At 44.0% G+C, this 25,890-nt stretch overlaps 3 protein-coding genes across 3 annotated transcripts in view; 1 reads left to right on the top strand and 2 right to left on the bottom strand.

Moving 5' to 3' along the window:
* The window catches only part of LOC119912601 (zinc finger protein 2-like), a 746,717-nt gene that overhangs the window by 21,931 nt on the left and 698,896 nt on the right, over positions 1 to 25,890 (top strand). The window lies entirely within an intron of this gene.
* Positions 732 to 5,591, bottom strand: LOC119912726 (zinc finger HIT domain-containing protein 1-like). Its single transcript, XM_038732020.1, has 6 exons — positions 5,440 to 5,591; positions 4,708 to 4,805; positions 4,389 to 4,464; positions 3,165 to 3,244; positions 2,905 to 3,074; positions 732 to 1,563 (listed from the first exon to the last, which is right to left on the bottom strand). Exons 1-6 carry the CDS (start codon positions 5,462 to 5,464, stop codon positions 1,542 to 1,544), a joined length of 471 nt encoding a protein of 156 aa, XP_038587948.1. The 5' UTR covers positions 5,465 to 5,591; the 3' UTR covers positions 732 to 1,541.
* Positions 7,782 to 24,646, bottom strand: plod3 (procollagen-lysine, 2-oxoglutarate 5-dioxygenase 3). The gene is made up of 19 exons (XM_038731887.1): positions 24,431 to 24,646; positions 21,272 to 21,363; positions 19,582 to 19,718; positions 16,321 to 16,484; positions 15,130 to 15,242; positions 14,986 to 15,049; positions 14,802 to 14,899; positions 14,190 to 14,291; positions 13,973 to 14,104; positions 13,769 to 13,890; positions 13,010 to 13,114; positions 12,323 to 12,448; positions 12,049 to 12,190; positions 11,649 to 11,762; positions 11,492 to 11,563; positions 11,233 to 11,337; positions 11,003 to 11,149; positions 9,520 to 9,645; positions 7,782 to 9,092 (listed from the first exon to the last, which is right to left on the bottom strand). The coding sequence occupies exons 1-19, from the start codon at positions 24,522 to 24,524 to the stop codon at positions 8,937 to 8,939; spliced, it is 2,211 nt and encodes a 736-aa protein (XP_038587815.1). The 5' UTR covers positions 24,525 to 24,646; the 3' UTR covers positions 7,782 to 8,936.

Raw genomic sequence — 25,890 nt, 5'->3', positions numbered from 1 at the left:
GATAAAACCACCATCATAAAAACACGGTAAAAGGTGAGATAAAGTCAATGAAAGCGATTAAAACAAGAGGCTTGTGAGAGAAGTTTTACTGTTCAAGAAGAATATGATGTCTTTTGGTTCCACATTAGGTCTGGGCGATACGGCCGAAAATGTTATCAAGATAAAAACATTTCTAATCATTCGATATACGTTGAATCATTATTTCTTTTAAGTTTAAAGGCAGATTTTTGCTCCTGAGTGGAAAATAGAAGAAACCAGATGGTTAATTATGTGGTGAAACTTTTCTTTATGCTCAAAATGGATCACTTAACAAATCTGACGTAGAACATTCAAAACTATTGTGACAAAATCTTTTTTCAAAAAATATGAATAATAATTGTTTTTTATGTCCCTTTTCGTCAACAGAACAAATACTTTGCCCTATTCCACATGTGAACGTGATCACAAGGTTAGATGTTCATATTTCCTAATGCCACAACACAGACTAACTAACTGCTAGATGTGAAAGCGTCCAGCGTTCAGAAGATCAAACAAACGCAGGTGGAGAAGCTTTCAGCCCTGAGTAGTGTCTGCAGGCGGTCCTTTCAGGCTACCACCTCCACCAATTATTCGGGGCGGCACCATCACCTCCACCTGCTCGGTGTTGAAAACCGGACAAACTAAATGCTGCTGTTTAAAAGTCGACACTTGACGGTTTCTACTGGATCAGACAGAGAGAAGAAGAAGAAGAGTTCAGCTTCAGGGTCACTTTCTTTAATAAAAGACGAAACACGAATCATTATTTACAAAACAATAACACAACATCTGGCACATCAGCACACACGGGTGGTGGACAAAATAAACAGAACGCCACATGGAAAAAGACCAACTCTGTTCACATACTCCTCATATCAGCATTCAATTTATGTTAGCTTTAACACTTGGTATGTAGCATGTTGTGCTGTGAGTGCAGCTTCGCTAGAGGAACAGATACAGATTCATTGTGACAGGATTTAGTTTTTTAGGATTTAGGCTAGCTGTTTCCCCCTGTCTTTATGCTAAGCTAAGATAAGCTAAGCTAAGCTAAGCAGCTGCTAGCTGTAGCATAAAGGCCACGAGAGCGGATTCAATCTGAACATCTGGCTCTCAGAGGGACAAACCTTTCCTTTAAAAATGTTGTTTTTTAGATTGTTTATTTGCCAAAACGCTGTGAAAATAAAAGAATATAAACCGCTAACTCTCACCAACGCCGGATCAGTGAAGTCACACAATGCATCATGGGATGAGGAATAACTGGAACAGTTTGGAGAAAAATATTCCAATTTAAGTAAACGAGTTAAACAGAAACTGAACACTTTCTGTAGATCTTCTGACGTCCAGAGGTTTAACTCCTCGCCTTCTCCGGTGACGTCACAGCGTACTCTGGTATATGTGTGTGCGAGTCCGTCTGCTCTCACAGAAGCCAACAAACAGAGAGTCAGTTCACAGGTTCAACGCCCGGCTCGTCCGTCTGTCCTCAGCGAACAGGTACCGCCATCGTCGCCATGGTAACGTGGCGGCAGTTACAGCGTCCACTTCAAACACCTGCGGGACACAGACAGAGGCTTTCTCAACACGGAGGACGCCAACAGAAGAGCGTTCAGCTGGGTTCACTGTGAGGTGCATCTTCCTGCCTAACAAAGATTTCTAGCTCCTCTTTCAGATCTGCGGCGCTGATGTAAAATCTGCTCGTTGTAGACAGTCATGTAGTGTTAGATGGATTCAACAGCAGTGTTTCCTCTGGGTCACCGGATCATAGATGGTGGCTGACAAATTTTTGTAGCGTCAGAATTAAAAGAGTGCTAATAAAGAGATAAACTACAAAAGTCAATGTGCTGCATTCAAAATAGTCATTGGGGCAGATTATGTGTAAGGTGATAACTACTGCATGACAAAAATATATTGAAAAATACACAAAATATACAGTTTTTCATTATAATGTAATATAATAATTACCTGAGTAATATATGGTATTATTACACTGAACAAAATTATAAACGCAACACTTTTGTTTTTGCCCCCATTCATCATGAGCTGGACTCAAAGACTTTCTCTATGTACACAAAAGGCCTATTTCTCTCAAATATTGTTCACAAATCTGTCAAAATCTGTGTTAGTGAGCACTTCTCCTTTACAGAGATAATCCATCCACCTCACAGGTGTGGCATATCAAGATGCTGATCAGACAGCAGTGCACAGGTGTGCCTTAGGCTGGCCACAATAAAAGGCCTTAGGCTGGCCACAATAAAAGGCCACTACAAAATATGATTCTAATGAATTAAATCAAATATTTACTGATGATATATTGAACATTTATTATATCGTTATTGAGGAAAATTATATTGCAATAATTATCATTATTGTTTTACTGCCCAGCCCTACTCTGGTCAGTAAATAATCTGTGAATACGCCGACAGCAGAAACAGCTGATCAGACGTGAATTACAAGTTCGCTACGTCAGAACCTATTCAGCAAAAGCGTAGCGCATTTACTGTTCCTCCTCAAGTGAGCGTAAAGCCTTTTTTGCCGATTCCATCCACCTTTTCTAATGCAATACTTCAAAATGCGATGGAAACATGGCTCCTGTCTGCACCATACTACAGAACAGATCACGCCGTTACGCCATGAGAACTGAGCAATGTGCTCAGCATCGTGAAGACCTGTTGTGTGCTACGAGTCCACGATCTATAATATGCGAGTCCTGAGATTATTTCTTTGAAGTGGACCTAAACAAATTCTTCAAATGTTTTAGACCATGAGCGAGGGGACATTTAGTCCGGTCTTTACCTGTGTTAGTCAAGACTTGGTTTTAAGGTCTGGGTTAAGGTCTAGGATATGCATTAAGTCCCTGAGGGTCCTCACAAGTACAGGAAGGCGTGTGTGTACCTGGTCTCTCTGTGCGTACACAGACACTTGGTGCTGCAGTAGCGCCCCCCGCAGGTGGTGCAGGTGTAGTGAGAGGGGAAGCCGCAGACGCAGCAGAAGTGCCGGGGGGGCAGAGAGGAGGGCGGGGCCGCCGCGGACAGGTAGTTGGGCTCCGGCTTCTCCGACAGGTTCTACCAATCAGAGAGCAGAGCAGGAGTCAGCTGACAGTAGACACACAGCCAATGAGAAAGCAGGAAAAACAGTGACGCCACGTGACCCACCTCCTCCTCCAGCAGCGTGGTGAAGTTTTTCCTGAAACGCTGCTTGAAGTGATCGCCCCTCGTCTTCCTCTTCTTCTTCTCTGGACGCACAGAGAGAAGAAGAAGAAGATTAATATGCCTTCTGCTACCACGTGCTGCGGTGCACAGTAAGTAAGTACATTTACTCAAATACTGTACTTAAGAACAACACTGAGGTACTTTACTTTGAGCTCTGAGTAACTGTGACGGCATCTTTACAAACAATCAATCGATTAATGGAGGAAATAATCAGCAGATTAATCCATAATGAAAATAATCATTAGCTGCAGTCGGATACAGAAGAGAATGGCGCCGCACACAGATGCAGCGGCTAAGTGCTTTCCCGGTGGGTGCCTCGTGTGGCTGGTTAGGTATACGTCGTTTTTTATTTTATGTACATTATGTCGGGCAAATAACACCTACAGCCGGCATTAGATCCTGAAAATTGGATTAGAACAGTAGACCCCTGTAAGCGCGGAGGTGGGGGACTCAGTGTATATGTGAACAACAGCGAGTGTACAAACACAGTAACTGTAGACAGTCACTGCTCCCCAGACTTGAAGTATGTGACTGTTAAATGAAGAGAGTTTGCTGTGGTCATGATAACTGCAACGCTGCTAAAGTGAGGGACTGGTGCAATAAGTGTGTCTGTATACATGAATGCTTGTTCATGCTGTTTTTAGTTACTATTTATTTACTATTTTAAGTTACATCTTAAGAATGATGCACTGGCTGGTCTGCACTTTGACATTTCGTTGTATATGTGACAATGACAATAAAGTTTTCTGTTCTGTTCTAAAAGTTCAAAATGAGTTTCAGCTCAACAACTACAGCAGTAAAATCCTGCTTTATTAATTAATGCACGAGTAATAATAATAAAATATAATAGAATAACTTTCAAAAGGACAATGAGGACATTTTCCTGATGATACTCTTAATACTTTTAAGTGTAATAGAGTATTTTTACTGTGTGGTAAAATTATAACTGAGTATGTTGAATTTTATTAAAAGGACAATAACAACATTGTTTAATAAATACGTGTATTTTAAATTCTGTTTGTCATGTCCATGAACCCTGGCAAACACAAACAGGAAGCAGGTACTTTTGTACTTTGAGTCAAGTAGAAATACTTCTACATTTAGTGGAGTAATATTTAGCAACGGTATGTGTACTTGTAGTCAAGTACAGGAAACAGGAAATCTCACCTGGTTCTTCTGTCTCGCTGAAGGCGGGAAGGCGGGCAGTAGGACCTGGGGGAGGGAGGGAGGACAGAGGGTCGTCCTGGAAACACAAAATAAACAACAACAACAACATGACCCGTTAAAGTAAAGTGTTATTAAACAACATCATCAGCCAATAGAATCACAGATCTCCTCATCAGGACGTAGCACAGACTATTACAGGTGTTTCTTACCTGGACCACAGCCCTGATACGGACTAATCCGAACCGATGTGACTGTGTTGCATTCGCGCCCTGAAGGATTATTGATCACATTGTATTAACACAGATTCACACGGACGCACCTGGAAGTTGTCTTTCTCCAGAGCCTCGAGCTGTCTGGTCAGTCTCCTCTGTCTGGTGGCTTCATCCAGAACTCGGCGCTGCCCGGCCTCCACCCGAGCTGACAAACAGAAAGTGTTTACATTCCTCTGTTTTTAGCTGTAGCTTGAACGCAGCTTTAGACTCAAAACCAAACTGCGCTATAAAATCTCGTAATTTAACGTTTCTCCATACTTTAGTTATTGACAGACACTTCATAAAACATTTTCTAAAATAGTTTACAACGTGTTATGAACTAAAGTTTAATTCGGCGGACAGCGGGGACACAAAGCATCACCTATTTTTATAAAATATCCCAAAAGTTGCAGCCTTCTCGCTGAAATCAAACGCAGCGTGCCGCTAGCTGAAGCGCGATCCGGTACCGGAAGTGAGGGTGTAAGTCACACTAGTGTTACTTTTGTGAATCGTTTATACGCCGAATTTATGGTAATCATGTAACAATAATGACAGTATAACAGCAAATAACAAAGACGACTTGTATCGTTAATAAACTCGTAGAGCCGTTTCAGGTTTACGTTTCGTGCGTTAGCTCCGCAGCCGCCGTTAGCATGAACGAAAACGGACTAAAAAGGCCAACAGATCATCTGTTAACGCGTATTTACACCGTGTCAACTATGATTCTTCAGATATAGTAGTGTGTAACGCAGCGGGGTCGCGTTTTAATACATAATTTGGTTAAAATGACCCAAACTCACCGGAAGCTTTCTTTTCCAGCACCATCTTGGCTGTTGTGTTGTCGCTTCCTCTCTACGGCAGCCGCACAGGTTCCTACCAAACCGGACGAAGCGCGTTTTGCTTTATAACCGGACTGCTGGTTTCGTTTTAATGTCGGGACATCTTTAAGGAAAGCTTTAAAATGCTTTAAAGATGATGGTTTTAAGTTTGGCTAAAGTCTAAACTAGCAGAACGTCTGAGTTTTCTCTACTACGGGAAGCCACAGGGGACTTCAGCATTAGAGGTGAGCGCGTTTCCTTCTCTTTGTGGCCACCTGGTGGGGGAGGCATCGCTGTTTGCAGTATTAGACGGCATGTTTGTTTAACATTTGATGCATCATTGAACAAACAGTCTCAGTTACTCTGACTGTTAATAAAGTAATGATCAAACATTAAGGTATTCTTGTAGCTGTTCTGGTGAACATGGTAGAGGCATGATTTATTTGAACATAAAAGGCCTTAGAGACAAGTTTCTAAGTTTTAACAGGGGCTTACTGCCTGTGATTTTTTTCCTTTGACACTAAAACTTAAAGAACATCCAGAGAGACAATCACATCGCGGCCCAGTACGTACAAAACCTCTGGTTTCACAAAGATATCTCAGACTGAGAAGCTTGTGGTGTCCGAACGATAATGCTGCGATGATGTGTTGAGAAGAAATCCGCTTGACACTGTTCTTGATTATAAAAGTTTATTACATCAAAGAATTCAGCATCAATTACAAGCTCTGCAGCAGCTTGGAGAGTGACCCAGCCCGATGGCCACTCTGTCTCTCTGTACATTGAACACAGCTTATATAGGACATGTTTAGGTCTCTGCTAAAAAACATATAAGGGCACAGTCCCTTCATACACACTAATCTCTACTTCCCCTAACACTGGGTCAGAGGTCAAATTCCATAGAAGGGTTCACTCTTTGCACACCCATCAATCATTACTTCCCCATAAGGGTTCACTGTGCCTCTGTCCAGCTCTGAGTCAGGGGTCAAGTTCTATAGGAGGGTTCACTGTCCCCAGCTGCAGAGCATTATGTTAAACTGTAATGGTCAAATGCACATATGTTATACACCACAAGCTCTTGACCCCCGGGGCTGAAGCCATGTTTGGATTGGTAACACTTATTGAGTGACAGCTGGTGACCTGTAGCACTACACAACATGACTAATGAAAGAGAAGGGAAAGAGTGAACCCATATTGTTTTCTTTTGTCCTGCGCCTGACTGATGAGTTAGCTCTGAGCAACAGATGCATTCAATGTCTCTCTGAAGTCTGACTGTTGGTTTGATCTAGTCAAAGTCTTGTCTTTGAGACACCAGCCCCCTGAGGAGCTGAAAGTAAAATAAATCTCAGTTTGATTCTTCAGGCCTCCAGAGGTGACAGGTCACACCTTGTCACTGAAGATAAAACACACACACTCCAAATTACTGAGTTTAGATGTTGATTCTTTTATATTAGAGTCGATCCCAGAGCAGGAAAGGCAGGGATCAGAAATATCGATCGGCCCATCACTAGCTTCTTTTGAAATATGTTACTGGAAGGTGTCAGTATATTGTACCATCTCTAGACAGGTTAAACAGATCATAACAAACATTGGAGTATCTTATATATGTATATACATGAGAAAGGTGTCATGGGAAAACATGGATTGTGCTGGTCACATGACCTGCACAGGGTCTATTTAGCACACCTGGAAGTGTTTTGTAATTTCACTTTGTGAGCCTGAAGAAGCAATGGGCAAAACGTGTTTCTCACAATAAAGGTAATAAAGTCAGACCAGTGTGCGGTAGTTTGTTTTTGATTTTTTTTTATGTTACTAGAAGGGTTTTATATGCGAAACACCCACAGATGAAGACCATGTGATGGGACTAAAGCTTCAAAACAGCCATTACAGGGACCTTCAGGCAGAGTTTCTGCAGGTGCACCATGTTCAATTTAAAGTTAAGTGTGTAACAAAGATAACTTAATTCCTGTTTAACAATAAGAGTTTAAAGATATCAAATAAAACCAGTAGGGATGATGTGACATAAATAGACCTGGACTTTAAAGAGCAGCAGAACACAGATTAATGTATTAAACACTTAAAGAAAATTCTATTTCAAGATCCACATATGATTTTTACATGAGGTCAGAGGTCTGGAACGACAGTACGAACTCTGTAAATGAAATATTAAAGAAGTGAGTCTGGAGGAGATCAAAGCTGGTCCTCGTTCTGTAAAGATTTAAAAAGAAGAGGTTTTGTTCTCCATCACAGACAATATAAAGGATTTACTGAAGACGATCTGTAGCTCCACCCCCCCCCCACACACACACAGAAAACAAGCGCACCCTGCTGTGACAGAAAACTTATTTATTAAAATCTCAAAACTTTATTCGTTCAGTCATTAACAAATAATTTAATGCAGTTTGTACAAAGCCAGAGCGCTGACTCCTCGTATCGACAGAAAACTGAAGGCAGCGTCGGGTGGAAACCTCGTAAGTCCCGTTCTTAAGGAACCGTTCCTCAAAAATCATCAAAACATTTTTAAATACAGAGAAATACTGAGAGGAACCTACGGGTTCACACCGCGACGATGGGGGAAAAAAAATATTCAACTACATGATGGAAAGACAAAGAAATGGATTTAAACAGCTAAAGCTGAAGAATAAAATACAGAGATATAAAAAGGCCTTTAATGTTTTCAAAGCGTCTCGTCTGATCCTCACTTTACTTCACATTAACTGTTTGGGGAAATCAAACTCTTAAAGGCCAAAAACATCTGACGGAGTGTAACAGCTGATGGTCGTTCACACGCACACAGTTGGAGTGCGTTCTGCTTGCATAGATTCAGGTAGTGTCGTGAGATAAGGCAGCACGGTGACTCTTATTTTGAAATGCACATCTGCTCGTCACTAAATGAAGGCTAAATAAAGTGACTCTTATTCTGAAAAGTCCTGCGACGGTGCGTTCAGGGTCTTGCGTCTGACCCCCGCTGAAGGTCGTGCAAAGCCGGGTCAGAGGTGAAGGCGCGTCAGGTGTGAAAGCAGGTGGGGCTGGATCGTCCAATCAGAAGTCAGAAAGACAAACTTAAAATGAAATAAGAAGTCTTGAGACGATGCATTCACGGTCATCACGTCTAATCCGCCGCCGTATCTGTGATGAGGTTGACTAATGTTCACACACACACACACACACACACACACACACACACACACACACACAGCGTTGTGTCACTATCTTCATGGGGCCCCAAACCTGAACCCTGAAACTAAGTCCTGGCCCTCAAACAGCCCTCTAAACTTGTAGGGTCCAGCATTTTGGTCTCTACAAAGCTGCCTGACCCCACAAGTATAGTGGGTCCCTGGTTTTTGGACCCCATGAATACAGTAAAACAAGCGCACACACACACACACACACACAGAGTAGACCAGTTGAAGTGGTTGGTTGGTCGACCGATCCGTGACCAGGAAGGCTCTTCAACACACTCACACAGTCCCAGTCAGTCTTAGGGGTCCACGAAGGACACCATGATGTATCTGGTTCCTTTGGTGGTGGGCAGACCCTCGTGGTAGTGCGTCAGGCGGCCCGGGTGCATGAAGGACCAGCCCTTCCTGGGAGACTCCACCTTACAGTCGTAACGCAGGAACCTGCAGCCTCCACCCTGACACACAGAGAGAGAGAGACGCAGTGTGAGATCTGACACCTGCACGGGTTAAAATCCACAACCTCAGTGCAGTAAAGTCTGACCGCTCACTGTCAAAGCTGTCACTGCCTTTCAACTGTTAAAACAAAACTGGTCTGTTGAAGGTTTGTGAGTCTGAACTCGACCAAAGATCGTCTCCCGTCAGCTGATCTCACATCTCCAGCTGAAGGTTCCAGTTATTTCAGTGAGTTAATCAACATTTAGGTAAATATACATGTATCAGATCAGAGTCAGCAGATCCGCATCATCAAAGCGACTCTGGGATCAGGCTTCGATCCCAGCAGGAACGCTCGGATTATGGCCGTTAAGAGTTAAAAACCTGTCTGCCAACAGAAAGAGCCTCATGTCGTGTGAATAAAAAGTGCTCTGAGGTGTGTTTGTGTACCTCGTAGTCGACGTTCTTCCTGTTCAGGGCGATGTTGATGGTGAAGGTGGAGGAGTCGTGATGCGGCCGCAGATACGGCTGCTCGTCAGGACGGTAACGCACCACAAAGTTCATGATGGCCTGGGCCTGCGCACACACACACACACACACACACACACACACACACACACAGTAACCTTAGAGCGCCAAACTGGACTGTAGGAACGAGGCCATTATGGTTTTGCATTTGTAGTTTGTTTTGACTTGATTTATATTTCAGATTTGTTTTAGATAGTTTCTTCGTTGCTGCATGATGTCGAGCATCTTTGGCTCGGGCTAAAACTCTCCAGCTGATTGGAAGATAGTGGAGGCACAGAGAAGTCCCCAGCTCGCTGAAGGCAGTACGACTGGAAACCAGTTAAATATTAAATCTAATCCTTTATGGGTTAAAAAACAGGTGCTCTCATTAAAACTAAGTGAAGCAGAGAGAGACAGGCTGGTGAAGATCAATGAGCACATACATAAACGCACACTAGCTGACATGCAGTGAAATAAATAATGACCAGCAGCCACGTTAACCCAGCGCGAGGGGAGCTCAACACAGGGACATGAACACTAAGCCAGATTTAACTGAACAAAACCAGAGAAAGAAAACCACCAAGGCAGGTGGACAGATAACTCTGTAGCTGTGTTAGACAACATGTTCAGACCCCAGCAGCTACACAGCTTGTTGGAAAAAGCGATCTCAGAAGCAGACAGTTTTGCAGTTGCATTATACATGTGATGGTTGTATTCAGGCTGTCAGACTGACTCAAACGGACGAAAAAAAAATGTTAGAAGCTAAAACCTGCCGTATCCCCAAACGACTGAGGCGAGAGACAATGATATTAAGGATCAACGCTGTTCCTGTAAAGCTGTGTGTGCCTCTATTCATTATTACTATCATTAAAAACAGAACAGTCGGGATTTATTACGTTACATTCGTAGGAAGTTAACATTACATTAGGAACAATCCACAGCCGACATATTTCTGGATTTATTTCAGGTTTTGGAAAGAGAATAAATCGTACTTCTCCTTTCAGCCTCTCTGGGTTGAAACTAATTATTAGAAGATGCCCCAGGAACAGCGTTTGACCATATTTTAGAAAAATACAGCCAAAAAAAAGCTCGAAAACGACTCTTTTTGCATTGGAGTCAATTGAGCTCAGTTAGAGCGAGTCCTATACTGCGCTGTGATTGGCCAGCTGAGTATTCGGGGCGTGGCTTAGCGAAGGGTCAATTCTCTTTCAAATCTGATTCGTTCACATCGTGGCAGGACAGCCACTCGCCACGCAGCGTGCCGACTCTTCATGTGGAAAACAAAGGCCTGATCCACCTGCGGCTCAACAGACTAGTTTATTTTAGTTCGTCTTGCTAACTGACAGTTTCAGTTAGTTGTTGTTGTTTTGTCTTTGTTGACGATAATAAGCTTTGCCAGGACTGTGTTTCCGTGTAATCTCTGTACCTTGGGGTAATAGCCAGGATAGAGTTTTTCGGTGACGGGGACGATGTAGTCCTTGAGGAACTTGAGCCACTCCTTTTCAAAGTCGATCTGGTTCATGTGGATGTCCACAGTTGGGACGTTTTCATACCCTCCGGCCAGACGCTCGTCCTGCACACAAAACACACAGACTTTCGGTACTCGCTTTCCCCGTCTGCTGCTCGCAGACACAGTCACCTGGGTGAACAGCTTACCTTGTGTGATCCTCCGGACCACTGACCGTTGTGCTCCATGGTCTCCACCAGCTGATCGCACATCTTCTCTGAGAAGGCTGGAAACCAGTAAACATCTGGACAGGGCTGAGACAGACACGCAGGGTCAGGTCTGAACTACAGAGGACTGTGCAAACCTTTATTTGATGTGTTGAACTTTAAGATCTATAAAACAGGTTGATCTGAAACGGAGGGAGAGAGACAGGGAAGCAGTTTCCTGTTGAAATGTTGTTTAGGCTACCTGCTCCACGAAGGTCTTCTGGTCTTCAAAGATCTTGGTGTAGTTCTCATGGATATACTTCTCCTTCCAGTCCTGCAAACACAAACACATGTTCAAGCCTGTGCTTCGATTCGGTTCACCCTGCGTTCACGTTACTGTGTCTGCATGTTTGTCTGACCACGGGGTTGTCGAAGATCTGCCACATGTCCGGGTGCAGCCTGGACGTGTTGAAGTTGGCCGACGCCACCAGACGGCCAAACTCGTCGCGGTTTGACACAAACATGAAGACTCCCTGTGGACACGCAGAGATTAGCGTCAACGGAGGCTCATTGTTTTTCAGAAAACATCCAGGAATTTATCAGTTTGTCCTTTAAATATAGCGCCTGCGTGCACCAAGAGCAGTTCAAGGATGCACAAAGACGTGTGTACTGAAAAACTTTACCTGTGTTTGTTTCAAGCAGTCAATAATAAAACATTTAATTGTAATGTAATAATCCAGAATCAGCCTGTAATATGATACTGCAGACCCTGTAAACAGCAGAGAATCGTGAGGTGAGCCGGCGTTTAGCGTGTGTTACCTGGTCTCTGATGCTCCTGCAGAACACCATGTCAGGGTCCATCTCCCGGTCCACGTACAGGCTCACCTGGGACAGTTTGGACCGCAGCACGCTGCCTTTGATCAGGTAGGCCTGAGTGATGTACGGGACATTCCACAGACCACTGCAACACGAACACGTGCACACAAAGACACGCGTAAACATTTTCACCTCAGCTGTGTTGTGAGACACCCTGTGGTCGAAAGAGAAGCAGACTAAAAAGACTACTGCTGTGTTTGCGTGTGTGTGCGCTCACATCCTCTTTGCCTGGACGATCTCGATGTAGTCTTCAGACCTGGAGTAGTATCCTTCAGGACTCAGAGCGCCCCAGAAGTTACTCCACAGCTTCCCATGTTTGGACAACATGGGCGCTATTACTGACCTGAGAGGGAAACAAACAAAAGAACGTGTCAGAAAACACTGACTTCCTCTCAACATTAGTACTACACATGTGTTCGGTCATATACAAGAAGGGTACTAGTGTGTTCCTGTGAGGCTGTAGGGTAATATAGAAGAGTAGGTATGTGTTGGAGTAGCAGGGTGCGCTTGTTAGGGTGTATATAAAACGCTACTAATGTGTATTTGTAGTGTAAAGGGTAAGACAGAATGGTACTAGTGTGTACTTGTTAGGGTGTAGGGTATATAAAAGGGTACTAGTGTGTACTTGTTAGGGTGTAGGGTATATAAAAGGGTACTAGTGTGTACTTGTTAGGGTGTAGGGTATATAAAAGGGTACTAGTGTGTACTTGTTAGGGTGTCGCGTAAGAGAAGGGTACTAGTGTGTACTCGTTAGATAGCAGGGTATATAAAATAAGTACTAGGGTGTAGGGTTATTTAAAAGAGTGGGTACTTGTTGTGATGTAGGGTTATACAGAAGAGTGTATACTTGTTGGGGTGTAGAGCAGTAGCGTGTACTTTTCAGTTTATACATCAGATTCCATACTTGTTTTCCTCGATTAGTATCCTCAGCGTGTCGGGGTTCGTCAAGGCCACGTCAGAGTCAATGCTGAAGTAGTAATCACAGTCCGGATCCTTCTTACACGCCTCGCTGCTCACAAACACACACACACACACACACACACACACACACACAGTTAAGGTCCCGTACGTTGTCACAGACATCAACGTTCAACTTGTACATGTTCAGTGAGACAACATGAAGGTCTGCTTTAGACTTATTATTTATTATTATCTATTTGAAAAAAAGTTTGTAGGATCTTATTGAGTAAAAACAGAAAAGGGAACATGGAATCGGACATTTTGACATCTGGGACTTCTGGACCACATGTTGCCCTTTTCTCATCAGGCCAAAACATGCGTTTCATTTACTGTGGAGCTGTACATATGCTTTGGAAAGTCACGCCTCACTTGCGTCACTCACTCACTTGGTCGTTTAGTCGAATGTGGGAAATAAACAATTAGGAAACTAGTTAAATGACAGAAAAGTAATTCTGATAACTGTTTTACTACTTTAATTAAATTTACTGAGTAAAGCTGTCGGCTGCTTTTCTGATTTCTAACCCAGTGAACAGAACAGCAAGAAAAAGCAGCTAATCTGCACATCTGAGAAGCTGAAACCATCAGGACTGTCTGTCGATCAGTTCTCTGTCGACCGACTACTCGTTCTGCAGAGTCCTGACAGCCTGATGCTGTCCAGGACCGACAGTTGCGTCTCTAACGTCTGTATGGGTTCTCCACTCACACTGCCATGTCTCTGGCCTTGTTCTCTTGCAGGTTCTCCTCTGGTCCGACCAGCCGGGCGTTGGGGAACAGCGCCCGGTGGCGCTCCCAGAACTTCTGAATGTGACGCTCGTGGTACACGACCTGGATCACAGGTAGAGTTCGACAGATCAGAACAGAACAGAGGGGAACAGATCTTTGTCCTGTGCGTGCGTTAGTATCGTACGTTGTTGTGGATGAAGAGGCGGATCCTCGCCATCGGGTAGTTGAGCGTCGTCAGCCGTTCCAAGAACTCCTCCATGAAGGGGGTCGCGTGTTCGATGAACACGGCGACATACACCAGGGGCATCTCCTCATCCTGAACACACACGTATTTACATCAGCGTGGAGAAACTTTGATAAAACAAGAGATGTAACCATGTTCACCAGGCGAGCGAGCGTACAGGCGTGTCGTTGAACAGCAGCAGGTCGTCATCGCAGATCCCACAGCCGTTCTCGAAGGTCCAGGCTGTGGGCACGTAGTTCCCCAGGTAGTTCAGCTGCAGCTGCAGAGACAGACAGAGACACTTCTGACACCTGGTCCACCTCACTTACCCTCTGACGTGAGTCGACTCACTGTGATAAAAGATAAAAAGGTGATCCAGCAGGACCGTGAGCTCTCATAACAACAAATCAATATAAATTAAATAATATTTTAGGAGGTTAAAAAGTAACTTTCACTCATTTTAAATGAGCTACTTTTACTTTTTCTAGAGTAGATTTTTATACCAGTAACTTTACTTGTATTTAGTAAAAATTCGTCAATGTGACCGTACGTTTCCTTAAGTAGAATATTTTAGTACTATTTCCACCTCTGGTTATGAGGCTGACCTCCTGCAGTGTCTCTGCCTCCCCTTCAGCTCTGCAGCGCCCCCTGAGGAGACTCTGGTCTTTGTCCTGTCTGAATGGAGCGTCTGCAGTTTGTGAACAGGCCGAAGCACCGAGCTCTGCTAAAATACTCCAAAGATCAGATCTAACTCGTCTTCAGGGCGTTCATCGCTGTGAATGGTCGTTACCTTGGTGGGTCCGTTGCCATGGATAACGATGGGTAGTGTGTCGTAGGCGACGTTCCTCGCTCTGACCTTCGCCCTCTCAAACTTCAAGACGACTTCATCTGACGGACAGAGACGTTCAGATTTAACATTCACAGAGGGACCAGCGATGATGATGATGCTGCTGCTGTGTGTGCGTGCGTCTCACCGACAGCTCCGTTCAGGTTTTGGAAGATCCGGGATCGGTGGTCCAGAGTCATGTTGAACTTGGTCTAAAGAGACGAATCGTGTTTATCTCATGAATGAAATGAAAGCAGCTCACAAAGCTGACGGTGAGGATGAAGAGTTTTACCCGCTGCTTCTTGTCCAGGTAGATCTTGGTGTAGAAAAGCTGGTCGTCGTCGTTGTCTTTGTACTTCCACTGCTGGACGATCGAACTGAGATCAGAGGCGAAGCCGATGAAGCCTGAATACACACACATATAAAACAGTATTATTAGCACAGCTGCACCTTTTAGATTAATTAAGAGATTAAGTAAGCGCCTGTGCAGGAAACACTTCTGCAAAGACCTCAGACTGCTGGAGCAGAGAGGAAGACACTCAGCGAGTCCAGCAGGATAATTATGAGTCAATCCCAGCATGCACTGGGTGAGAGGCAGCCGTCACCTGGACAGCTGTCCCTGGTCTGCGTCCACAAACGCACCACCAGACTTTATGTTAGATAAAATCCTGTTTGCTTTGAGACGCCGCCGCCTTCTGCTCAGTCTTTAGAGTAACACAGGACGCTCACACCTACACCTGAATACTATTTAAAGTATTTATACTGCTTTGATACCACGGCAACAGAGAATATATCTCTGAAGCTGAACGCGGTCATGCAGGCCGAGTTTACTACGTGTAGGGCTGCACAAACAAACAATAATTATTGTGATAGAATTTATTTCAATAACAAACGTTCAATAAATGTTTGATTTTATTCACTTGAATCACAAGTGATTAAGATGTTTATTTTGTTGAGGAGGGAGGCCTGAAAAAAAGCTTTTACTTATTCTACTCGTTTTCCTTTTGTGGCGACATATTTCTACAGAACAGGTTTTACTTTATGATATAGAATTGATTATTATATTAAATGCATGCAAGTAAACTTTCTGCTGCCTTTTAGTTTGTGGTTTACCATTTCCAATGTGCGCTTCATGAGAGCCGCCATTGTTGTGTGACGTCATTCGGCTGCGTCTACATGAAGTCAGGAAGATGTTTTTGGTGTTCTGTTGCGCTTTTTCTAGTTGGAGGTCGGTAATTTCTGAGTCTTGAACGCAGCTTAAAAGCATCAGCAAACATTGGCTCAGTAATTCAAAAAGCTGTTATGAACTTTCCCACCGTGATCCTCTAGGGTTCAGATCTGAGATGTCCGAGTGTCCTTGAACCCATCATTCGTCATTAGCGCCACAGAGACAGGAAGTTAAGTGGAACAAACACCGGAGGGAAAGAAGACAATCTAAACTCTGACGTATTACTTCCCTCTCGGCTCTCGGACGGCGTCTCACCTCCTGAGTTGAGGTAGCGTTTCCCAGAATGCACCTCTGGGTATTTGGAGGCCAGTCTCTGGTCGGGCCAGCAGAACCCCTCAGCTGAGAAAACCACCCGGTGACCCAGACGAGAAAACTTGGACAGCAGCTCCTCCGGGCCCGACGTGAAGATCACGTCGTAACTACGGAGAGAGAGAAGATTCAAAATAACAATAACGATCAACTGAGATAATAATCAACGGTTGAATCAATAGAGAGCGTTATAGGAGTGTGTGGTTCCTTCTGGAACATGGACGTGACGAGCTGCAGAAAGTCTGTCATCAGTGTAATGACACCCTGCGGCAGGAAACCGGAGGCCCCGGGGCCGCCATGTTGGAGCTGAAGGTGTTCATTAGAAGCTAAAACAGGAGTTTTTTTATTTATTGCCCGTCACTGTGCAGCGTTTCTTATTCAAGTCTGTCTCCGGCAGCTCGGCGCAGCAGCTTTCTGTTCGCTCAAACGTACGACAGCTTTCAGAAAGACTTCTTTCCCGTTGTCATGGAAATGTTTAAATATATAGTTGTGGTAATATTCTGCACGATTACTTACTTACTGTATAGCTTCTCCAAAGGAAGGTTTCATCTAACGAGACAAGTTAGTTTAATCCACTAGATGGTGCTGTTGAGTTTCCTACTGGACTGAAAAATCAGATTTTATTGTTCAAGTACTGAAAACTTAAAATTCTCATGTGAGATTTCTATAATTAAATATCGATACCGTCCCTTGTAGCCTTACAGCTAGCTAGTAACTTAGCTTGTGATACGGTAGTTTGCACGTCTCCTGTAGACGTTTAGCCCCTTTTCCACTGCACAGGACCAGCTCGACTCGCCTTTGTCTGGTTTTCCACTGTGGAAAAGTTGAACCTGTTTCTGCTTCCAGGTCCTTTTTTTCGTATCACCTCCGTCGAGGTTCCTAAGCGAGCTGAGGCGATACTAAAATGTGAAAACACAGCAGACTGGTCAGAGAGAATCGTCACTGTTCACTGCGTCGTTGTTGTGCGGCCAGCAACAGAAAGTTTTATATTTTACAGTTTTCATACTTTATTTCATCACTAAATCCACTTCTGAAAAGTTTTGAGGTGAGAAATCTGCTGTGTAGATTTTGAATATTGACAGTTTTACGAGAAGTGATGGCGAAACAAACATTTGCTTGAAAGTTTTCGAAGTTGAGGAGCTCCGCAAGTGGCGGCGGGGGAAGGTCACACAGACCGCTGCAGCAACAACGACAGAGGAAAACACAGCTGGAAGGTTTTCATACCGCTTATCTGTCTTTACATCCTGAGGAATGTGTCGCAGTGAATATTTAGACCAGCTACACTGAGGAGTGCTATCTGCAAGGGAAAATGGAGGACGGCCAAACTGAGTCGAGCAGGTACTGGTATCGGCCAGTGTTGAGCTCTCCCCTCACTTCAGGAAAAAATAACATATTTCTTAAATGAATGTTGAATTAACAATGTTGCACAGGACTAATACGGGTTATTGAAATAAATTTTATTTATATAGCGCCAAATCACAACAACAGTTATCTCACAACGCTTTTCATAAAAGAGCAGGTCTAGACCAACAGTTCCCACCAAGAGCAGCACTAGGCGACAGAGGCAAGGAAAAACTTCCTTTAAGAGGCAGAAACCTCGAGCAGAACCATGACTCAGGGTGGGCGACCATCTGCCAGACTCCACAGCTCCAGAGCCAGAAACACCTGCAGGAAGTGATAGGAGGGAGAGAGGAGAGAGACGAGAAAGCACAAGACTACCAGAAAGGGGAGAAGTTGTGTTAGTAACATGCAATAATGGGATGAGGTTGCATACAGAGGGAGAGAAAGTAGAGGAGAGAGGAGCTCAGTGCATCATAGGAAATCCCCCGGCAGTCTAGGCCTATAGCAGCATAACTAAGGGATGGTTCAGGACTCACCTGAGCCAGCCCTAACTATAAGCTTTATCAAAGAGGAAAGTCTTAAGCCTACTCTTAAATGTGGAGATGGTGTCTGCCTCCTGAACCCAAACTGGAACCTGGTTCCACAGGAGAGGAGCTTGATAGCTGAACGCTCTGGCTCCTAGTCTACTTTTGGAGACTCTAGGAACCACAAGTAACCCTGCATTCTGGGAGCGCAGTGCTCTGGTGGGGTAGTAAGGTACTATGAGCTCTTTAAGAGAAGATGGTGCCTGACCATTAAGAGCTTTGTAGGTAAGAAGAATGATTTTAAATTCTATTCTGGATTTTACTGGAAGCCAATGCAGAGAAGCTAAAACAGGAGAAATATGATCTCTTTTCCTGGTTCCTGTCAGAACACGTGCTGCAGCATTCTGAATCAGCTGAAGAGTCTTAATGGACTTTCGAGCAGCCTGATAAAAAAGGAATTGCAGTAATCCAGCCTAGAAGTAACAAATGCATGGACTAGTTTTTCTGCATCATTTTTAGACAGGATGTTCCTGATTTTTGCAATATTACGTAGGTGAAAAAAGGCAGTCCTTGAAATTAGCTTAATGTGAGACTTAAACGACATGTCCTGATCAAAGATAACTCCAAGGTGCTTGGGCCCCAGAACAATAACTTCAGTTTTATCTGAGTTTAACATTAGAAAGTTACAGGTCATCCTGAAGGCACAGGTTATATCACATGTTACAGTCATTTACTACCTGTTACATTATTATTTCAGTCTCTGATGTTGTTCTCTCCTATTTTTCCAGGTGCTGTAGGTGGTTGAACACAGTCGGGGTTTTAGTTACGTTACAGCAGCTTAAACAGACTGCTTCCCCTCACACCGTCTGTCAGGCACAAAGCTGTTCTGTGTTTGACTTCATAATGTTGACATTTTCTTTCTCTGCACGTTGGTTTGATGAATGAAACCCCAGTTTTTACCACACAGCTTTATAGTACGGTGCCCTGGGTTTTGTTTGTCAGGCACTAAACCTCTGACTGGTCTGGGTGCTGCAGACACTGTTTGAACACCTGCTGCCGCCTCTTGTGTACGTGTTTCAGCTTTAAAAGATAACTGAACCCATGTGAGCACGAGTGGGGTTAGTGCACAGATTCACTTTTGTTATGAACAGCACAGGAACAACGCCCTGGTCTCTGAAACCAAAGCTTTGATCTCGTGTGAGCAGGACAGGTGAGTCAGATTTCTAACTGGAGACAGAGAAACAAAGAGACGACAAAGGACGGAGGCAGTGAAAGGAAAATGGAAAGAGAAACGAGGACGGCTCGATGATATGATAAAAACAGACACAGCGGCGGGCGTTACCTGTCGACGAACATGACGACCATGTCCTTCTTGTCCGAGTGTTTGAGCAGCTCCTTCTTCAACCATCTGACCTTCTGACCTCCACCCACCGTCCGAGCCACGTCACCCCCCTTCCACTCCTCCCCCAGACCCAGGACCTGCAAACAGCCCACCTTCATCATCATCACCACCACCTTCATCTGGGGCTGCTCGATCATGGTAGTAACCATAACCACGCTAGTTCTGGATCGACACTGTGATCACGATTATGTAACTAACTTACTGATGAACGAGGAAACTTTTTACTGAACAAACATTTACTGAACTTTTCAAGTTGAATGCTTCATTTATAAAGAAAACGGTAACACTTTCTATGAAGTTCATCGCTAAAGTGACTTATAGATATATTTATAACACGATATGATGCGTCCATAAGACATTATAACAGTAATCACTTACAAACATGCATTAGGCGCTACAGCACAGTTAATAACGTATTATGACCTTTTGATTTAATGTTTTATAACTAATACTAATACCAGTTTATGTCAATGTGCGACAAGAATCTCCGACCATGTTCGATAATAAAACAATTATAACCACCGACTGCCTCGTTATGAAAACACTTTAGTCACCATTTACAATTAGTGAGATAAAATGGAATAATAGCTTATAGTAATGTTTAAAGTTATCTAGTCTTTGTTTGCTTTAAGTGTTAAAATATCTATCCCTGTATAATATATTACAGGTGGACATGATACCATATGAACTAATTTTACGGACGTGGAAGATTCTGAATTGATTCTGAATGACAGAGCGAGCAGCAGAACGTGACGGTGAAAGTTAGTGGAGGAAAATACTGAAGTTACTTCGTAAGTTGTCCGTCTGGCAGAACATGTGCAGTGTAGGTCAGTGTGTCCGTTAAGTCTGTTGTTTCTGCAACTGCTGGAAAGGCGGTTAGCGCTAGTTAACAGTTTTCCCATTCAATTACTTTAAAATGTCTTTTAATCGTTTTGTGAAGCTGTTGTCTTTAATCGTCCACTGCATCTGTTAGTCCACAGGCTCGCCATTCATCCGTGACAACATCTGAGCCTCTTCTTACATGATGTTGGTCGGCAACAGGTCTTCTCTTGAGTGATCTCTCATCACCATGGCAACGAGTTTCCTTGATGTAATTATGTTGTGTTTTTGTGCTAAAATGTTCAAAATTCATACAGATTGTTCATAAAGTGAAGAAACAAATAAAAGTTGTTTTCCTGCACAAAATGTGTCACTTTACTTAAAGCAAACAATTACGTGTTATAAGGTCGTGTTATTAGTTCTGACGGCCCGCGCTGACCTCAGGTGAACTTCACGTTACAGAACGCTGAAATTAAACCGTGCTGTTCTGACGGGAGATGCGTTTAGTTAAACCAACAGTGGGTTTAAGTTTATATCCAGTATAATGTTAGAAGACACGGTGGATGTTTTACAAACAGGGACCAAGTAAGGCGACGGTTGCATCACCTGGTTTGGTATAAATAAGTCATGCTCGCTGCGAGGCGAAGTCCTGCAGCGTAAAATGATACAGCCTGAGAAGCTCTACGACATCGTGACGCCCTCACTTCAGATTAATCAGCGGTTTCCAGCACGTGTTCCTGTGGCGCTCTTAACGACCACATTTCCCATCAGACCTTTAGCGTGCTGTAAAGTTTCCCAGCAGACGTGTTACCTTCACGGTGTAGTTGAACTCTCTGGCCGTCCTCATGAAGCGGATGAAGCCGTCGGTCTCCTCTGTTGCCGCGGTGACCACCAGCAGGTTTTCTGCAGACACACAGAGAGGTGAGGAGGTCAGTCAGCTGATCGATCACTGAGTCGGTGTGTCGACGCTCTGCCTGTGGACCTCTTCACACAGCGAGTCAGAAAGTCGACCAGCGCGTTCGCTGACATCACTCTGAGGGGAGGCTCTGATTGGCTCTTTGAATGTCGCAGTGTGTAGGAATACTAGAATATTGAGTTTATTTTGGCAGACCTGACCTGACAGGCTCCTGGTCACATCAAAGGGAAACTCTGACCTATGTCCTGACGCTGTGTGGGAGCACCTGAGTGTGCAGCAGTGTGAACATGATAACCGACTAAACGAATCCTGGATTCTGTTCTGGACCTGCTCAGACTCTCTCGCAGTCTGGGTTCCTCCTGCTCTGCAGCATCTAGTCCTCCACTCTGCGTTCCTCTTCCCCGGCTCAATCTGATCCCTTCAACCCTGCAGTACATTTTATTTATAACATCTGTAGCTCCTGCCCGCAAATGATAAATGTGACGCAGCTGTTGAGTACTCTGCTCCGAGTACGAGTACTCTGCTCCGAGTACGAGTACTCTGCTCCGAGTACGAGTACTCTGCTCCTACAGGATGTGACTGCCTTGTACGGCAGCAGGAGTTTGTCAAACCCCTCCCCCCTCTAAGATTTCGAGGAATCAGCCGGGAGTGAAATTCCTCTGAAATTCTTCGGAGAGGTTACCAAGGCGAAGGCAGGGGGAGGCAAAGAGAGGACAGCGGGGGAGGAAGGGGGGGACTTGGGGATAAAGCCTCCTTGTCCTCAGTTTCTGCGGGTTCCCTTCAGCTCCTCACGTGGGTTTAACCCCGAACAGTTACGGGTCTATAAATACACATCTCTGAACGTTCAGATCACTGCGGGAGGAATGAATGAGAGGCAACGATGCGTTCAGGTGACGTAGGATTTAACATAACTTCCCAACACTTTTTTTAGTGAAAGGATTATTTTCTCATCTGATTCGAGCAGATGGTTGTCCAGACGTTCGGTTCGGAGTCTGACTAAGAAGATGTTCAGTTTACTGAGACAGATTCATTTCCTGGAAATCAACAGATCAATTCACTGACCGTCTCTTCTGTGATTAAACAAGTTTCATTTCTTTCTCTTGTTTGATTGAAATTCCTCCCTGGAAATGAATAAAGTTTGACCCCGACTCCTCTGAATGACGGAGCAGCGGCGAGGGGATTCTGGCTCCCGGGGTCACCGCCAACTTCCTGGATTGACTTATTAATGGACAGACGGGGCTAACTTCTTCTTCCTGCTGCAGGAGATCAATTCTCTTTAACGATGATCAGTTCGGTTTCAGTTTCAGAGGCGATTACATTTAATCAGTTGAACACAAACATGAGTACAGATCTGTCTCTGGATCAGTGTGCATTTAATTTAAGCGTTTCACTCACAGGATTATTAGATAGCTACAGACTTTCTCAGCAGATTTTCCAGGATCTTCAGTATTTTATAACATTTATTGATCCTGGAATATAAAGTTACACATGACGTGAAGAGGATTTATCCCTCGTCGCTCAGCAGGTTTGGGATGTCAGGAGAACCGACAGTTTTACTGAAGCTCGTTCTTCTAGGTGCCTGAAGGATCTCCGGGGAAACCGGGGAAACCGAGGTTAGAAAGTTAGTTTCCCGTCTCCTTCAGCAGTCTGGGATCTGTTGCAGGGCTAGTTCAGGCAGACGCTTCACAGTCCGATCACCTGAAAATCACCAAACCGTGGCGATACAGTTTGCAGCTCTAAGAACTGGACGTCTGTCTGACGCTCCCGTTACTGTAGGAGGAGTCAGTCTGGAAGGTCAATACGATCCGTTTCAATCCTCAAACAGTCATAAAGATCAGCTGCCAGTATAGATGGAGACCATGAAACATTTCACACCTGAGAGTTTGTTAAGAAAGTTAATATCAGACCTCCTCTCATCTGTCCTGGACGTCCTCTCTTTGTAACTTCCAGATGTTTTTAATAAAGGAGTGGATATTGGAGTTCATGGCATTGATTGAGTTTTTTACCCTGGAATCGAATTGGGGAATTTCTCTGGTATCTGTATCGACTGCTGAGTTTGTGGTGTCGTGACCAGCTGCTCGAGTGTTCGACAACAAACCCCCGACAAACACACACACAGCTGTCCAAACAAGAATCAGAGCTACTCAAAGAAACCCCCAAACCGAATCTAAAGCTCATCATCACAGACACGAAGCCACAGGGTCAGAGCCCGTCAGAGCCTGCGTTTCCCTTCCTGTTAGTTTACCGTCTGATTTAAGGACTTTTACACACATTTACTCTGCTGCAGTGAGGACGTTTCTCTGATACGACTGGACGCTTCACATCACCAGGTATCACCATTACCACGGACACGGTAAGCAGGTTAGTCACCCCCAAATGTAACATCAGCAGACGTCAGACCTGTGTGGAGGGAATCCTACAAGCTCTACATGTTATGACACGGACAGAGAAACCTGTGTTTGGTTTAAATCAAGCAAAGACATTTAAACACATCAGTAAGAGACCAGACTGGAGATGTGTGATTCACAAGTCTGGAAACTTCCCTCAGAGCAGCTGGACTGAGGCTCTGGGAGGTGAAGGTCTGCACAGACCACAACGAGCCAGATCAGTCTCACAGACCTCTCCTGCAGCTTCATAAATCACAAGTTAACTTCTCTTTCTATTAAATTTATAGTCTTCTAGCTTCACCAATAATCCAGTTTAAATCCATCACGTGGACTTCAGACCTTCTGACATCTTGAAGTGCAGCTTGTTGAACGACCAACAGACTAACTTGTGCAGTAATGACACCACAGTGTCGATCTGTTGCTAACTCGGTAGCCTCCGGGCTAAAAGTTGGAGGGTCTTGTTCAGCTAAAACTAAGAGTTAACACCTTTTAATCTCACAGTCTAGAGTATATGTCTCTGATGAAACAGTTCATGAGGTGTAAAAGTGAACCACGGTGTATTTAGCAACAGTTAGCAACAGTTAGCAAAGAGAGCCGGAGCCCCGCGGCTCCAGCGGGACAGGGTGGTCCGCCCGGCCGGGCAGGGGACCCTCCGGAGCGGCCTTACCTGCAGAGAGCCTCCGCTGTTCGGCCTCGGAGCTCCTGAGGAAGGCGAGAGCCAGCAGGCCGAGGAGAAGACACGAAGAAGAAGAAGACGACATGGCTGCTGTTTGAACTCGCGGCTCTGCTCAGACTGAAAAGCTTCACTTTACTCCTCTTTCTCCTCCGCCGTCTTCACTCCATCAGCTCCTCTCTCCGCCTCCCGAAAGGCTTTAAAACATCGCGATACCTCACGCTCCGAAATTATAAGAACATGTCAACAGACGCGAGAACGCCCGCCCGTCAGGCGTCAGCCAATGAGAAGCGCGACCGTGTTGATTGACGGGCACACGGAGCAATCAGAGGAGGACAGATGGAAACTGAGTGTGGCTGTGGGTTTTTTTTTCATTTCGTGGCCTCGGGCTGCAGAAAGTTCGTGAAAAATGGAGAAAGTGAATCTTTGCCACGTCTGATGCATTCCTGAGAGAGCGGGAGAGAGACATAGAGACAGCGTGGGGAGAGAGAGAGGGAGGGGGCGGGGCTGAACACACTGACAATACTTCATTAGGCTAAACACATACATCATCATATTACCACTTTGTTCTACTGTCATATTATTATTTCACTAGTTTATTTGTGCAGCACATTTCAACAACAAGGCGATTCAAAGTGCTTCACATTAAACATAAAAGGAACATAGGGAAACACAAAAAAGACATTTAAATACAATTGTTAAGAAGAGTTAAATGGAAAATAAAACCAGGTTGAAATAGGAAAGAAAAAGTTGACCGATAGTCTGATTTGATTTAATTAAAGGCAGTGGTAAAAACTCTTCAGTCAAATTCAAATTAGCTTTATTGGCATAAATGTATGACAACAATATTGCCAAAGCTACATATAAATTTCATTAAATAAGTAAATAAAACAGTAAAAATTGTATTTGTGCGTGTTGATAAAACATAAAATAATCATTTCGGGGAGTTTGTATGTGGAGTGAAAACTGAACGCTGCTTCTCCAGGTTTAGTTTGTTGGGAAACATAATCACCCTTTTTAAATTATTTCAATTACTTTACCAAAAGAATTGTAAATTATTACATTTAATTACTTTTTGATAACTTTTCTAAATTTCCAATGACTGTTTTTAACTGTTAAACATTTTCTAAAGAGACAGCTTGAGAGACTGGCAGACGGGCGGCGCTGCTGATTCAAACAATGAACCAATCAGAACTTTACAAACTTTACTGCTGTGGCTGGAAACGAGAAATAAAGACACTGTGCATATGAAAACAGATGATTATTGTTCAACATGTAGCCGAGCTTTTTACAGAAAATATTCAGATGTAACCCCCAAATGTAATCATGAACATTTTTATAAGTAACTGTAACTTAATTACACAGTTTTTTCCCCCCCAGTAACTGAAACAGTGACATTTATTGTGTAATTAAATTACACAACTAAACTTCATTAACTAGTTACACGCATCACC

The sequence above is a fragment of the Micropterus salmoides genome, unplaced genomic scaffold (assembly GCF_014851395.1).
Source record: "Micropterus salmoides isolate LMB-PRFRI ecotype aquatic unplaced genomic scaffold, ASM1485139v1 Ms_hic_scaffold_2, whole genome shotgun sequence".
In the NCBI taxonomy this organism is placed as follows: domain Eukaryota; kingdom Metazoa; phylum Chordata; class Actinopteri; order Centrarchiformes; family Centrarchidae; genus Micropterus; species Micropterus salmoides.
This window is presented reverse-complemented; position numbering and strand designations above follow the sequence as displayed.